Raw genomic sequence first — 16,028 nt, forward strand, 5'->3', positions numbered from 1 at the left:
ATTAGTTCATTTTTATTGAGCATTTACTAAATGTCCTGGTCCCGTGGTCCTATCCTAACATTATGCCACCGGTTCACTCCAAGTGGTGAGTGGGAATCATGGAGTAGAGTACATTCTAAAACGGTTCATTTGCTGAAAGTGTGGAAGTTTACTAATCAGTGTGTTTCAACTCTTTGGTATAACTCCAGCATCTTGCTTAATGCATCTTATATGAAGAAAGCAGCTGAAAAATACTTAAGTTTCATAAACCTCCAAACCATACATAGACCCAGTCAGTAAATCCCTATCAGTGGTTCTCAAACTTGAGAGGGTGTAAAAGTCGCCTAGCAAACTTACTAAAATTGAAGTCTTCCATACTTCCTCCCTGTCCTCCTTGTGATTCTGATTCCATAGTGGATCTTTATTTTGACAAACACCAAAGGTGATTGGATGCAGATGGTCTGTAAACCACACTTTAAAAAAAGTAATGCAAATATTTTCACAAGTTCACTCTAATCTTTGTCAACTGCAAAAGAAACAATATTCTGCTCTGTCCTCTCTCCTGTATCTTAACATAATAACTTAAAAAAAAGAGAGAGAGAGAGATGACTAGTAGAAACTCCATAGTTCTAACCTCTTACCTATGTCCAGATTTCCTGCTGGGGAAAGAGGGTATAGTCACAGAGCTAAAGAGTGGCCCAAAACAGCCCTTGACTTTTCCTTCCAGCAAAGGGCCACGATGAGATTCTTCTCCTGAGTCTCATATATAACAAGAATGTAAAACATACCAGATGGGTTTAAAAGTAGAGAGTATGTCCCAAAGCCACGACACAGTAATATTCCTCTATAAAATGTGTTTTTTAACAAAATCAGATCAAAGTGTTCTGCTTACTACACTAGCTATCTGCAAAACACTAGTTTCCTTTTTATTTCCTGTTTTGTCAGCACTCTGTTGTTTTGTTTTACATGAAGACATTATGCTGTGTGTTTAATTTAAAATGCAGCTGGAGGATGCATTTATTTGTTCTATTTTAAGAAGTTAAGCAGAAGTGACTTAAATCGTTCAACTATTGAGGTAGTAAGGGGCAGGGGGAAGGTGAGGACAGAGGACAGGAAAAACAGGATCTCACTTTTTAAGATTTCAGTGGTGCCTGGCTGGCTCAGTCAGTAAAGCATGCAATTTTTGATCTTGGGGTCATGAGTTCAAGCCCCACACTGGGTGTAGAACTTACTTAAAAAAAAGAAGACATAGTAACTTATTAAGATTCCAGTCTGAGGACTGAAATCTAGACCCTGGGGAGAATAAATAATAGAGGACGGAATATTAATGATTCCTAAAACCAAAAACCCAGAAGCATAGCTGACTTGCTATTTACTAAGTCTTGCCCACCATTGGCTGGATAGGTCTGTTCCTTATAATGGCAGGACAGTCCTATCTTATGTGTTATCTTCAGGCAACATTATCAGCTCACAGTGCAGTATAGTCATTGCCTCCCAGGCTCACAGCTGCACATGTCCTTTCCTTTCCTCAAAAGGTTTCCTTCTCATGGTGTTCTTGAGCACTGTGGTGCCCTGTTACAGAATGTTGTCCCACTCTAACTCAGAGGAAGTTCTTAGATCTGCACCATTCCCTTGTCTTCTGGTTTCTCAAGGTACTTTTTAAGTCAAGGCCTGACTTTCAACCGTCACAAGTAATTAACCTGGCTTTGGCAAACCCATAAGTATCATTTCTTGGATTTCTAAAATATAACTGACGTTTCGTTGCTTTTCCTCAGGAAGTTAGTGAGCAGTCCTTTAGAAAAACTAGTGTTAGAACATGCTGACAATGAAATGATGGTCACAACTAAGATTTGCACATTGGTCAGTGAGTTTCACATTGAGGAAGAAATGGCTCTTTACACAAAGCTGCAGTCCAATCTCAGTCAGTACCTGTGTGAATCCATTCATCCATTCATATAACAAACACACGGAAAGCCTACTGTTCTATATGCTGGGCATACAGTGGTGAAGATGAGGAAAAACCCTTGAGGGTTACATTTCAGGGTAGTGTAGCTGGTTCTGAGGTCATGCAGTTGCTGGAGGCGGGAAGGAATTAGCTAACCTGAACCACAATGTACAGATAGGATCTGCCACTCCCAGGACCCCAAGGGGAGAAGCAGAAGGGATTCCAGAACCTCACCACCTCACTTTCTAAGTAGTGAATGCATATGTTTGATATTCTGTGTATTCGATGTCCAGTGTTGAAAAAAGAATTCAATGCAGAATCTAATATACATCACATCTTTAATGGAAAACCTATGTCAAGGGAAAGTTATTGTGGTGTGCTAAGAATCTGATAACTTAATTTGTAATCTTTCTTTTTTTTTTTTCCCTTTGTGACCTGGGCAATACAATTTGACTCATCAGAATGTATTGATGGCCAGAGTTCAATGTGCATACAAATGAGAACACCTTTCTTTGTCTTCAGTAAGCTTCCTATATGACAGAACATACAGACACACATGCATACACACGTATGCGTGTTTGCACACACGCATACACACAAACATACATATGAACATGATGTAAACCTAAAAATGAACATTTTACAGCAATATGCTCTAGACACATAAATGTTGTATGACTAAAAAAAATGTCATATGCTAAAGAAGTAGTTTTTGAACTAGATCTTCTAAAGAGTACTTTTGCAACAAAGAAGTGGATAACAAGTAAATAAAGACACTGCAAAAGGAGACCCTATTATGAACAAGGCGCAAAGAAGTGTGTGGGGTACAGGAAGATTGGTATTTGAATGTGATTTGCATTTCAAATTTATCCTCCAAAGCCCTTAGGCAGGAGAATGCCATGGTCGCGTGTTCTTTGACAGGAGGTGGAAGGAGAGAAGGGGGAAGAGATGCGTGGCACTCTTGGAGTCACTGTTGGAGCTCAGTGGCACCAAGGATGGGAGCCGGGGTACTGGTGGGAAGAATGTATGAAGAGAGGAATGGAGGACAGTAGAGGTAGGGCACTCACGCTCAAAACGCTTAGCAGGAGAGTAGCAGGAGCGTATCTTCACTCCCTAGAATTCTATAGTTCTTTTATATCACCTGGAATTTTTTCACCTATATCAAGCACTTACCATGTGCCAGGTATCATGCGATGTGTTTTACAGGCATTGGACCATTCCATACCCACATCCACTCAATACTACACCCTATCTTGTCTTGTAGTAGACTGGGTGGGTAGGGAGAGTAGCTAATTCATCTTGTACCTTCGCATACCAGCACAATCTGCATTAGAAGGCTACACTGGGAAGGCATTAAATGACTGTATGCAAAGGAATGAATGAATAAACTTGTATTAAAACTTGTATTAAATTTGTATTAAAAATTCTCAGAAAGTTTGGCAGTTTGGAGGCAACAAATAGGATGTGCTATGCAAATAAGATAAAAAAGGAATTGAGTTGGGGTGCCTGGGTGGCTCAGTCAGTCAAGCACCTGACTCTTAGTTTGGGCTTAGGTCACGACTGCACAGTTCATGAGTTCAAGCCCCGAGTCAGGCTCTGCACTGACAGCACAGAGCCTGCTTGGGATTCTCTCTGTCCTTCTTTCTGTCCTTCCCCAACTTGCGCACATGCTCTTTCTCTCTAAATAAATTTAAAAACTTAAAAAAAAACTAGGTAATGCTTTGCAGATGCTTCAGAAATCTGTGCAATGTATGTGCTAAAACATTGGATATAGAAGACCCAGGCATCGGGTAATCATTATGAAGAGACATATTCTCAACTGGCAAACATTCTGAAGTAAAATAAAGCAAAACAGGCTTTCGATTATCCTATTTTCTTAATGGATTTTAGTGAATATGAAGTGGGGTTGTACATGTGATATATTTTAAATCACTTAGTATTACAGGAGTGCCTTTTAGGTGGACCACTCTGTATGAGTTTCATGCTTAAAAACCATTTTTTATTCAAATGTCTTACAGCCACCCTAGGAAAAGAGTTAAGTTATTATCCCCCGTTTTATGATGAAATAAAAAAAAAAAACAGACACAGAGAAACTATGCAACTTAACCAATATCCCATAGCATCACAACCTTTAGAATAGCAAAATTATATACACGTGATAACCATGGACCAATGATCTCTCCACATCAAACTCTAAAATTCTAAAAAATGTAAAACACAATTCTAAAGAAGACACTTCTCAAAGTAAGACAAATACAATCTTATGAGCTCCTTTCAGACACATGATTAACAAACTCATACAATAATATTTTAAAATTACCTGATTTTCTTTATCGTAACCAGTAATATACAACACTGTGTGCATGCTTTATTTAAAGTAACTTTAAGAAATAGTATTTTTGACTGAACAATAAGAAGACTATTGAAAAGATAAATTGATTATGGAATAATTACCCAGTGTTAATCTTTAGGAATAATTGTCATAAGCCAACCTTGCGAATTTAAGATAGGCATATTCCTAACAATCATAGATAACAGAAATACATTTGAAATGTCCATGTGGTTAGTGTACATAGAAAATTCACTGACTGAAATCAGCTGTGAAACCTGGCCTGGAATTTGGTTGGCTGTTAAGTTTGATTTTGTCTTACTGTTTCAAAATATAAATAGTTTGGCCCACTCTACATTTGTTAAAAACTGTAACCTTAAAATATGAAAAAAAAGACTTCTCAAACAGATAGACATAACTAGCCATTTCATCTAAAAAGTTATAAAATACTTATTCCTAGAGAGCTTTCATGATCCCTGTTCTGCAAAGCTTATTTCAAAATCCCTCACTATTTTGCATTTATAAACTGTGTCCTTGCATTAACGATATGAACTATAAACATGCTATTATATACCAAATAACCACATTCCAATTTTAAATATCCTTTTGTTAACACAGAATGTTGTATCTAATAAAAGCATGACATATTTTTACAGTTTTAATGGCAGAATTAAAGTTCCTTTGTTGAGGAAATAATGAAGCAATAACCAAGATACTTGAAACAATAACATCAACATGACATTAATTTCGAGAAAAACAGAGAATAATACACTTACATAAAACAAAAACAGAATAACTCGCTTTATAAAAGAAGAGTGATGGCTTTTTAAAATATTTAGACTCTCCAACCCAAGTAGAAATTTAAAAAATAAAGAGAAGAGAAAGAGAAGTAGAGAGAGAGAAACAGACACAGAGGGAAAGGGGGAGAGACAGAGAGAGAGAGACCAAAGACCAAGGCCTTGCAGAAATAAAAATACATTCTTAGAGCAGTTTTTAAAACTAAATTTTCCTGACAAGGTTGGTAACAGAGAAATTTAGATTCAGTTCAGGATTTTGTATAGAATACAACCTAGAAACTAAAGTCCACCAAAATGGAATTGTATTAACAGTCAATGCCTGGTTGGGACTCTCCCTTTACCTTGAGAAAGGTAATGCTGTGAGAATAAAACATTATCAAGAATGTTGATAATTCAACAACATTATTTATCAACATTAATTATCAAGAATGTTGATAACATTATCAAGAATACACACTTCATAATGTTCAGGACAGCAACAGTTTTTAAGCACCACACAATTCATTAATTAGGTAAATGAATATAATGCTAAAGCAAGTTCTCTGAAATTTTCTATTAGGTTATATTTCAAGTAGCTTATGATATATACTTGAATTAATTACATTTTATTGCACTATAAGTTGGTTATTGAAATTATACCCAAATGTAAACAATAATGTGGACTTCCTTAATTTTTCTACCTGTAGATCTCCTTGGATGGAAGACAACTAATTTATAACTATGTAAAAATTGGGTAATTTGTATACTTATTTACAGCATTTTTCTGTAAATATGCATTTGGCTAAAGAGATCTCATCAAAATAAAGAAGGGGAAAACCCAAAACATAGCATCTTCTATTTTTAAAAAATCCTGGCTTGTATTTAAAAAAGTGGGGGCGGGTGGGGGGCTGGGGAACAGATAAAGCCACTGGCTTTTGTAGACTTATTAGAATCCACTCATCTCCTTATGCACGCTTCTGCTAGTGTCCTAAATTTGGGTTCCAAATGATCCAAAAATTCAAGCCCATCTTCTTCTTGTCGTTCACTGCAACAACCTATAGAACCAGCCACTGATCCTTTTCCTTCATAGTTATACGTAAGGACGTAGTCTTGAGCATGCTTATGATTGTCATCCTGATCACACAGTTGCACCTTCTGCCAGGGGAGAAACACAATATATTTTATTATTATTATTTTAAACACCAAAACTTACTAACATAAAAATAATTGCTTTGATTTACCTTTCATTGTTTAATTTTTAACCAGAGTGTGTCCTCTAATGGATTCCTACATATAAAAAATGCACATGATTGGTCTGTATCATAAATCACTCTATAAATTCACTCTATAGCATGTTTCTAAAAATCACATATGTGGCAGCAAGTATCCTAGGGTTCACGTTACATAATCACGTCTAGAGTGAAATGCAAAATCCCATTAAACTGAACCCAAATGGTGGTGGGCTCAGATCTTTCCAGATAGGCTTACTGACCATAAGGCTATAATTGCCTCGTAGCACACTTTTGGTTTCTAAGATATGATTTATCACATGGGAAATATTAACACAAAGTCATGGGAAAAAAAATAATTTGAATGTCATCACACAGATAACTTTTGTCTTTTAAAAATAAAATCACATAACCTGGGATAAAGATTCTTTTCAATTGTTCTTCTACCAAATAAATAAGACATTTCCTGTCCAGTAAGTAAGAAGTAAATATCATCTAACATTATTTCAGTAAGAACTAAAAACCAAACAAAATGAGAGGAAAAGTAAATATCCACTTAATATCTGAGCATTATTAAATCAAAATTGAGGAAAAACAACTTTCCAATTAAGTAGATTAATAATTAACTGAAAATAAAGGTGAGGCCACTAAATTGTAACAATTCAGAACGCTGAAAAGATATCAAAATCAATTCTTAGGACACCGAGGGAAACTCACTTCACCAAGGCGGGGCTGGGTGAAATTATGCCACTCGGAGTAGGTGTATCTGCAGTTGTCCGTCTCCACGTGTCCTCCCCTGCAGGAATCCAAGGTGTGATGATGCCCCGTCCCCCGGCACGATTCCAGGGTCTGGTGTCCGCCTTTCACCATTTCAATGGTCTCCTGGCCTCCATTTTTCACTCCTGATCCCAAGGTGCCACAAATTCCCTGAGCCGAACTGCCCACGGTATGGGTTGTGAAGCCATTCGTGGAACACTGAAACGGAAACCGTTGGCATTGGGGAAGTACAGAGAACAACCACCACCACAACAAAACGTAAATAATGTTATAAATTCTTGTGTTATAAGGTAAGCTCTCTGAGGGCAGGAACTAAATCTGTCTTGGCTATCCTGACCACCTGACTATCGTAACCCCAGGGCTTCATGCAGTGTCCTGGAAATCGCCAACTGTCAAGTGGTCTATCCTTGAGACAAATCAGAAAGCTTAATGTATATTCCTCCTTTGAAAACTTCTTAGAGTATTGTACAACGTCACTTATTAAATCATTCCAACACCTCAAGCCTCAAAATCAGGATTCTGTTACCAATGTCTCAGATGTATTTACCCTGCTGGGTTTAAATTCATTCCCTTCACCTGCCTAGAGCAGAAACAGAAATAATGATTGTGGGGAATAAACTAATTAGCAAAAGAAAGATGCCTTGTTGACCCTGAGGTAGCAGGATCTCACTGTTTTAGTCCCTAGGCAGGCTAAGATAAACAGACTCAGGGCCTCGGGCATGCCAGAAATAACCACCTGCCTGGAGCCAGACCCCTAACACCAAAACCCCCTTTCCTTCACACACATGAGTTAACGTTCACGGTTTCATAGTCTCTTTGCACACGTCCATCACACTTGTATGCCTTCTGATCCTAATAAAAATGGAGCAAGGACCCTTACTCGGGGCTCTTGTTTCCTCCCGAACATTAGCCTCTCTTGCATTTTAATCCGGCGTCCACTCTCTGCCTGAGAACTCCAGACGCAGAGTCTACAACACATGATCAGTATTTTTTTTTTAATTTAAAAATTTTTTTTTAATCTATTTTTTAGAGAGAAAGAGAACAGGGCAGAGGCCCAGAGCGAGGGGGACAGAGGATCTGAAGCAGGCTTCACACTGATAGCAGAGAGCCTGATGTGGGGCTTGAAGCCATGAACCATGAGATGATGACCTGAGCCAAAATTGGATGCTTAACCCACTGAGCCACCCAGGCTCCCCGATTGGTATTTTTATTCAATGTCTAATCTAGTTCCCCTCAACTAGAACAAAAATATAGAAATAAAGTTGCCATAAACATCTTGGCTGGAATAATAAATCCTTACAATCTTGGGGTGCCTTTTGTGGGTCGGTCGGTTGAGCTTCTGACTCTTGATTTTGGCTCAGGTCATAATCTCAGGGTTATGAGATCAAGTCAGGCTCCATGCTGGGTGTGCAGCCTGCTCAAGATTCTTTCCCTCTGCCTCTCCCACCCTTCCTGCTTGTGTGTACTCTCTCTCCTTAAAAATAATTAATTAAAAAAAAAATTTTTTAACGTTTTATTTATTTTTGAGACAGGGAAAGACAGAGCATGAACAGGGGAGGGTCAGAGAGAGGGAGACACAGAATCTGAAACAGCCTCCAGGCTCTGAGCTGTCAGCACAAAGCCCGACGCGGGGCTCGAACTCATGGACCGCGAGATCACGACCTGAGCCGAAGTCGGCCGCTTAACCGACTGAGCCACCCAGGTGCCCCTACAAATAATTAATTAATTAATTAATTAAAAATAAAATCCTTGCAATCTCAATAAATAAAAATAAACCAGCAGAGATGCTTCTCTGGCCACTAATTTTCCATGGTTTGTTTTTGTAGGAAACGCTAAGTTTTGTTTTATTTTATTTTTTTTACACGTTTTACACTTTTTAAAGTTTTCTAAATCTGTCCTGTTCTTATCATCATTATGCTTTTTGTAGAAAATTTACATGTTCCTCATCCACATACTAGGCCAGAACCAAAGCTGGATCTCTGTAGTCACTGGCTAGCACTGCTGGATCATAAATTTGACCTCAGGCTTCTTTCTAACCCACATTAGCCCCGGAAAGACTCCATTAAAGTTCTTCCCACACAGATCAAAGCTTGTAGTCATTTTATTGCTGCTGCTAGGAAAAAAAAAAAAACAAACTTAAAATAATTATGCTGATGATCTGTGAATAATTAAATGAAATATTTTTACAGCACAAACAGCAGTTTCAATATATAAAAAAGACCTAAAGTTGAAATCATGAAACACTTCAAGTAGGAATAATAATGACAGGCTGAAGGATTTTTAGTGTGAAGTAACACCCTATGACCACAGTGAAATATCACATATCATCATGAGAACCAACCTAATTTTATCTACTTCCACAGGAACAATGGGATTTTATATATTGTAAGGTACCCGATTGCAAAAGAACTTGTCCCGGAAAGAGAATTCTAGTTGGTTAGGCCAGTTTATCCTTTGTGTTTATTTTAGAAAGACAAACTACTTACCATTTTGTCATCTCCAGGAGCTTCAGTGTTTGACACGATGAGGTTCTGCTGGGCTAAATCATCGGGAAACGCTTTGGGCTGTTTAGCTGTCCCGGTAGCCCCACAGACTAAGGTAAATAGGATACCTGGAGGATGAGAGAAATTGCTTCCGTTTATCATAAAACAATGTGAAGTTACGAATTTAGGATGACTAATATGAAGACAGCTTTCCAGAAAACATACACACGATGGCCTATGGTGAAATCGTAGGCCAATTGGCAAGTCCGCCCTAACCAGAGATGCCGCGAAGACGTGCTATAAGGGCTGTATTTTTGCGCTGAATTTTAGGTCTGTGCTGAGAGAACACTAGTTTCAATATATAAATTAAATATGTTGTGCTAAATTGAAATAGAACTATCTTCAAATGGCCAGCTACAGAGAGCAGTGTTGATTCGAAGAATGAGTCTTGAAAGTTATTTCAGAGGCTCTTATTTGAGTTCATGCAGGGACTTACAAAAGAGCAATGCTATGCCCAGCAGTATTGCAAGGATGGCCCATTTTCCAAGCCTCACTTCTCCGTTGCCAGTCCTTGGGTCTGTGCGAAGTGCGCAATCATTTTCAGTAACACAGTCACACAGTATAACTTTTAATGGAGTGACGACTGACAGGCCATGTCTGTCTCTAACTCTGACAGGTACTTGATATGGTCCAAATGGAAGGTCGTTCTTATAGAAAAGACGAGCTGCTGTATCTGAAAGAAAATAAAACCGAGTGATATAGAATGTCACAAATGCCTCCCATGTTAGGATGTTCACCAAATTTCTCCACAAATGGATCTTCCTGATAGGAGGGCACAGCTGGCATGTGAATGGGAACGGACTGAGGAGTTCTCATCTACCTCGATGGTAAACATACCGCAAAGAAAACTTTATCCCTGCTGTGTCTTATAGAAATGTCTTTTGGCTTTTGGAATAATATATTTTTCCATCCATAAACAAACCTTTTCCAATCACAAGTAATAGGCTTGTTAAGACATTGGCCTTTATCACCACTTTAAAAATTTTTAAGAGAAACATACAGTGCAATTTTCATTTATACACGATTCATCACAGAGTAATAGTCTGAAATTCTGGACATTTCTCCTTACTTTGTTTGCATATATTGTGCCAAACAGTATTACACAGTTGTGACTTACTGTCAGAGACTGATTCTGACAACTTAGAACGTGGCTGACCTTGAATATACCAGCAGGCATGAGCGGTCTGCTGCTACAGCATCTCATGGTCCTATAGGACCATGTATTTGCTTTTAGGTCAAGGGTGGAAAATATCCACGTCAAAATCCAGTTGAGTCTTAAGCACATATCCAAAGATATAATATTATCCTGAACGTAAACACCACATGCGCATGTCCAAGAATAATCCCCCCCACAGTGTGACAATTCCATTGATTTTTAAGGTGTTTGAAGCTGTAATTTGGATGTTTGGGTAAAGAAATCAGTGAATAAGTCTATTATAAAGGAAAGGATGGTGTGCGCCTGGGTGGCTCAGTCGGTTGAGCATCCAACTTCAGCTCAGGTCACGATCTCATAGCTTGTGAGTTTAAGCCTCGCAACGGACTCTCTGCTGTCAGCGTGGAGCCCGCGTTTGATTCTCTGTCTCCCTCTCTGTCTGCCCCTCTCCCACTAGCTCTCTCTCTCTCAAAAATAAATAAACATTTTAAAAAAGAAAACCAAATAAAAGAAAGCATGGTTAACTTGGTAAGTTTATGTGTAGGAAATAATACTAAGATTAACAAAACCAAAAGTGATGGTGCATAATGTGCCATGGTCTGATGCATTCATTATCCTGTTGACTCCCTCAAATAATCCCACTTTACATATGAGTAAATTAAGGCCCAAAGAGAATAAATGGCATGGTCATATTTATGTCACTAATAAACAGTGGAGCCAGCATTTAACACAGCCTATCTGACTTCAAAGCCTATTTAGGATATGTTCTTCTTGATTTGGTGTTTCCCAGACTTTGGGTTACTTCACAGATGAGTAAAACTTTAAAGTAACAAAGCTTTGACCAACATAATCCTGCCACTGTTTTACTAAATGAAGTAGGAATATTAAAAAAAAAATTACCATCTCGCTCCATATTATCTAAAAAGAAATGATATTATTGACACCAAATCAGTAGAAAGAACAAAATCTAAAAATAAGGTTAGTTGTTCCCAAGAAAGAACAGTTGATAACCTTACACACATACACACACACCAGAACACTGTTTTTAGAAAGACTGAAAATGCTCCTGGTCCACAGAGCAGGATTCGGGACACAGGGTCTTAACTTGTCGCCATAGCTTCTATGTGTCCTTGTTTTACTTCCCTCTTTCTATTTCCCTTCCCTTGGCTCACAACTTTTGTTTTTTAATTTGTCATAAAAGAAATAGAGGAATATTCATTGGAAGCATGGGGTTGAAAACCATTCAAGGACACCATAAGGGCAAACCCTCTGTTTATGGCAGATCTTGAACGGTGAACGCTGAAGTGGGGGGCGACCAGGCCATCAGGGCCCATGGGCAGAACAGTCAGGAGATGCCGAGAGCACCGCAGAGTGAAGAGCCGATGGAATGAGTAAGGCAGCTGGCATGGAGAGGCCCCTCCATTTTGCCATTCTTATCACCATAGATCCTCTCATGGGGAAAGTCAGAAGTACAGACTAGGAACTAAGTTGGGGGAGAATCCCAACTAGAAAACAAAAGACGAGAAAAGGTCAGAGGTCAATGCAGTGCAGAGACAAGGGACAGCAGAGTGGACACTGTGACGCATACCCAGATTCCCTGCACTCAGGGACATACTGTCCTCACATTGTCCCAGCTGTTTGGGGAGGCCATAAGCTTCTTCAATGTCTGTGCCATTTTGCCAAAAGTCACGCCCCTCAAGGCACCCACTCCACTGACTGAGCCATGAAAGAGTAGAGAGGCTCAACTTGGGGCCCCCTGAAGGGCCATTAACTCAGACTCCCTGTGGGGTTAACTACAGCTGTTCTTTGACTTGGCTGCAGCTTGGCTTTTCTCTGCCCAATTCTGCTTTCCTTCCTTTCACATCTACTGATGCCAAGCAAATTCCTTATTAATACTCTGCCTGAGAAACTCTTGTCTCAGAGTTTACTTCCTAGGGAACAGACCTGCAACATATGGTGATCCCTTACGACCTAGGAAACCATTAGTGAGTGAAGAATCTATGTGGAGGAGAGGTCAGCAAGTCAGGAAGTGATGGCATTAGACCCAGGCTAAGGTGGGATATGTACAGGGGAGGGGAATGGGGACTCACACAGCCCCTAACAGAATCTTGACACAGGAGAGATTAGAAACGGTGCAAGAGGGGCACCTGGGTGGCTCAGTCAGTTAAGCAACCGGCTCTTGATTTTGGTTCAGGTCATGGTCTCATTGTTCCTGAGTTTGAGTCCTACTTCCCACCACACCGGAATGGAGGAACTTTCCTTCTTTTATTGGTGGTTCCCACATGGTGATTATTCTCATGTTGCATCAAGAAAAAAATATTTTTGACATCCGGATGCTTAAAAGGACAAAGTCATGTTTAGTAATACGTACCATTAATTTTTGTCAGTCTCCACATTCTTTCTATGCCTGCATCAGGAACACTCTCCAAACTGAAGTCAAAGGGTGGGCCATTTATAGGATCGTCAGGATCCACTGCAGAGATGTCCGCAGATGACATGACGGTTTTGCAGATTACCACCGTCTGTTTTGGGATAACTGGGCCATTATCGTTCACATCTTCAAGTATAATTCCCAGTGTCCCAGTACACGTTCTCCCATCTAGAAAATTGGATATAAAAATAGAACATTTTAATGTTCTGAGTTTTAACTAGGAAATTCTACATTGGAAAAAAAAAGTTTTAAATGTGAATTTGGCACTTGTGACATATCAATGACAAGTGCAAAGCTGTGCCTTTAAGGAATGTTAAAAAAAAATTGTCACTTTCGGATGGGTTGGAGAGATAATAACTATTTAGATTTGTCATCTATTCACTATCCATGCAACTGAGATGGAAACTGTTATAGAGGTTAGTTTTGACTGATTTTTAAAAAGGAGAAAAGAGGATGAACAAGGGCATTTCTGGTATACTTAAAAGCACAAGGACATTCAGGAAGGTGGGAAAGCATAACATGCACATCCATGTTCTAGACATAATGAAGGGGAAGGCAAATTGGTTGGAGTTCAAAACCTCAGAGAAGAGCCAAGGGTCCTTGAAAGCCATTCTAAGGAGCCTGGAGTTTAATATACATCTAGGAAGTGAGTAAGGTTTTGGAGCAGGGGAACTGAAAGGTAAGATTGTGGATATGGAAGATTAGAACAACATAGTACATAGGACCATTTGAAAGACGAAAGACTCCAGAAGCAGAAAATCACTTGCAAACCTAACTAATCAGAGTGGCTGTAGCCTAAGGAATGCATCTATCTATATATTTATTTTATTTTTTATGTTTATTTATTTGTTTTGAGAGAGAACAAGAGAACGAGCAGGGGGGAAGGGGCAGAGAGAGAAGGAGAGAGAATCCCAAGCAGGCCCCTCGGTGTCAGCAAGAGTCTAACTTGGGGCATGAACCCACGAACTATGAGATCATGACCTGACAAGAAACCAAGAGTTGGACGCATAACTGACTGAGCCACCCAGGCGCCCCTCATCTGTCTATATATATTTAATAAAAACTTACTGAATAACCACTTTGTACAGGGCACTGTGCTGGCAAACAACCTAGGGGATTCAAAGAGGAAGTGAGCATGTGTCCAGGCCACAAACCAGTAACACAGTTGTGAAGCCCGAAACTGAACACAAATCCAGGACTTCTGTCTCTAAACCACTTATTCTTTCTTCCATTTAATAGGAAGGGCTTGGATATCAAGCAGGGAGAAGAGGGGAACAAACCTGTGCTGCCTGCTGCCTGGGGCCGTGTCTTAGATAAAACTGCCAACCTAGGAGAGCTGGAAGATGGGGCACAGCCCTACAGTCACAACCTCAACCCAGGCAACAGGACCTATGATACTTGCAGTGTCTTCAAGGGCCAGAACTGGTTCTGAAACGTGGGGCACAGCAAAGGACAAGGTGGGGGCAACTCTAAGACTCCTATGGGGTGAAGTAGGAAAGAGGGAGAAACCAACAACAAAGAGACAACCGAACACCTCCCACGTGATAGAAGCTTGCAAGTTAAAATTCCAGAATGAACAAGATTAATGCTAAAAGGAAAACCAAAATCATCCATCAGAAGATTGATTCACCCTACGCAAGACATCTTTGAAACATGTATGTTTAGTATCTTCAAAGACATAAAAAGGGCAACTACTTAAACAACAATGAAATTATAGCTTAAGTTCCAGTAGAAATAAAACAGCAACATTCCTCTCATAGGGACTCTAGAAGAAGAGAACAACTAGAACGTTGGGGAAGCAGTATTTAAATACATAATTCCTAGAATATCCCATAATTAAAGAAAAACATGATCTTCCGTGCTAGATAAATAAAAATACATTCACACCGTAAATGTTGTATTGAAACTATAGAATGCAACCTAAGGAACTATAAAAGTTATCTAGACATACTATCCACAAAGGGACAATAGTGAGATTGACAGTAGGATAAACATCAGCAACAAGAGATGCCACAAGATAATGGAGTATGACCTGCACAGTGTTGAGAAAAGAAGGAGTTAATTCAAAACGTTAAACCAAGTCAAATTATCAAGTCAAGCATGAGAATGATATTTTTCAGAGCAAGTCAGGCAGGATTTAACACCTATACCACACCATTGGACGGACTAGTAAAGGACATGCACCAGCAAGAAGAAACGGGGAACCAGGAGAGAAGAAATGAGATGACAAGAGAGAAGAAACAAGCTGCCAAGAAACAATGCAACTATCTCTCATTTTGGACAACTAAACAAAGAGGGAGAAGAAGAGGGAGACAAAGGAAGCAGGGAGATGCGTATTTCATCTATCTGGCATACTTTTCTCAGGGCAGAATAATTTCACTTCTCACAATCTCTTGTTCTCACGCTATGTGCTATTTTCTGGCTCTCTCCGGAAATTGGGACTGCTGGTGGTCTTGAACACTTCTTTTCCATTTGAGTCCACACACTGAGTTGAAAGCACACGGCTTACTGACTGAATCTAATTGCATTGTCTTTGAAAGTTGAAACTCTTCCGTGTTTGCTCTTCTACTACTGTGCTGAATGCCTGAATTTCCTTCCATTAAACATTTGGAGTTGTTCAATACACTCCGTTTTTTTGCACACTGTCATTCATATTGGTGTACAATATGTAAACCAAAGATCTTAGACATCTAATTCAGTGTCTCACAGCTGTTATTCATCTGTTGATTAAATAAATAATCCCCTTATTCATTGGAGCGTATGCATGCAATGGTCACCTAATGTCAAAGCAATTCTATATAAGTACTAATTCCAAATATGAAGTCATGCAAAGCCATGGTTTTGTGATTTTTGTGCATGGCGCCCT

General features: G+C 39.3%; 1 protein-coding gene across 2 annotated transcripts in view; it reads right to left on the reverse strand.

Moving 5' to 3' along the window:
• Positions 1-5,905: 5,905 nt before the first annotated feature.
• The window catches only part of DSC2 (desmocollin 2), a 35,374-nt gene continuing 25,251 nt past the window's right edge, over positions 5,906-16,028 (reverse strand). Inside the window, exons 12-17 of one of the 2 annotated variants that reach the window (XM_027068692.2) lie at positions 13,103-13,330; positions 10,015-10,251; positions 9,522-9,646; positions 6,976-7,233; positions 6,271-6,316; positions 6,048-6,184 (exon numbers count right to left, since the gene is read on the reverse strand). In XM_027068692.2, coding sequence (XP_026924493.1) covers positions 6,281-6,316; positions 6,976-7,233; positions 9,522-9,646; positions 10,015-10,251; positions 13,103-13,330 — 884 coding nt within the window. In that variant the 3' untranslated portion in view covers positions 6,048-6,184; positions 6,271-6,280. Of the gene's footprint in view, positions 6,185-6,270; positions 6,317-6,975; positions 7,234-9,521; positions 9,647-10,014; positions 10,252-13,102; positions 13,331-16,028 lie in introns of both variants that reach the window. The other variant, XM_027068691.2, reaches the window with a different exon arrangement.

The sequence above is a fragment of the Acinonyx jubatus genome, chromosome D3, assembly GCF_027475565.1.
Source record: "Acinonyx jubatus isolate Ajub_Pintada_27869175 chromosome D3, VMU_Ajub_asm_v1.0, whole genome shotgun sequence".
In the NCBI taxonomy this organism is placed as follows: domain Eukaryota; kingdom Metazoa; phylum Chordata; class Mammalia; order Carnivora; family Felidae; genus Acinonyx; species Acinonyx jubatus.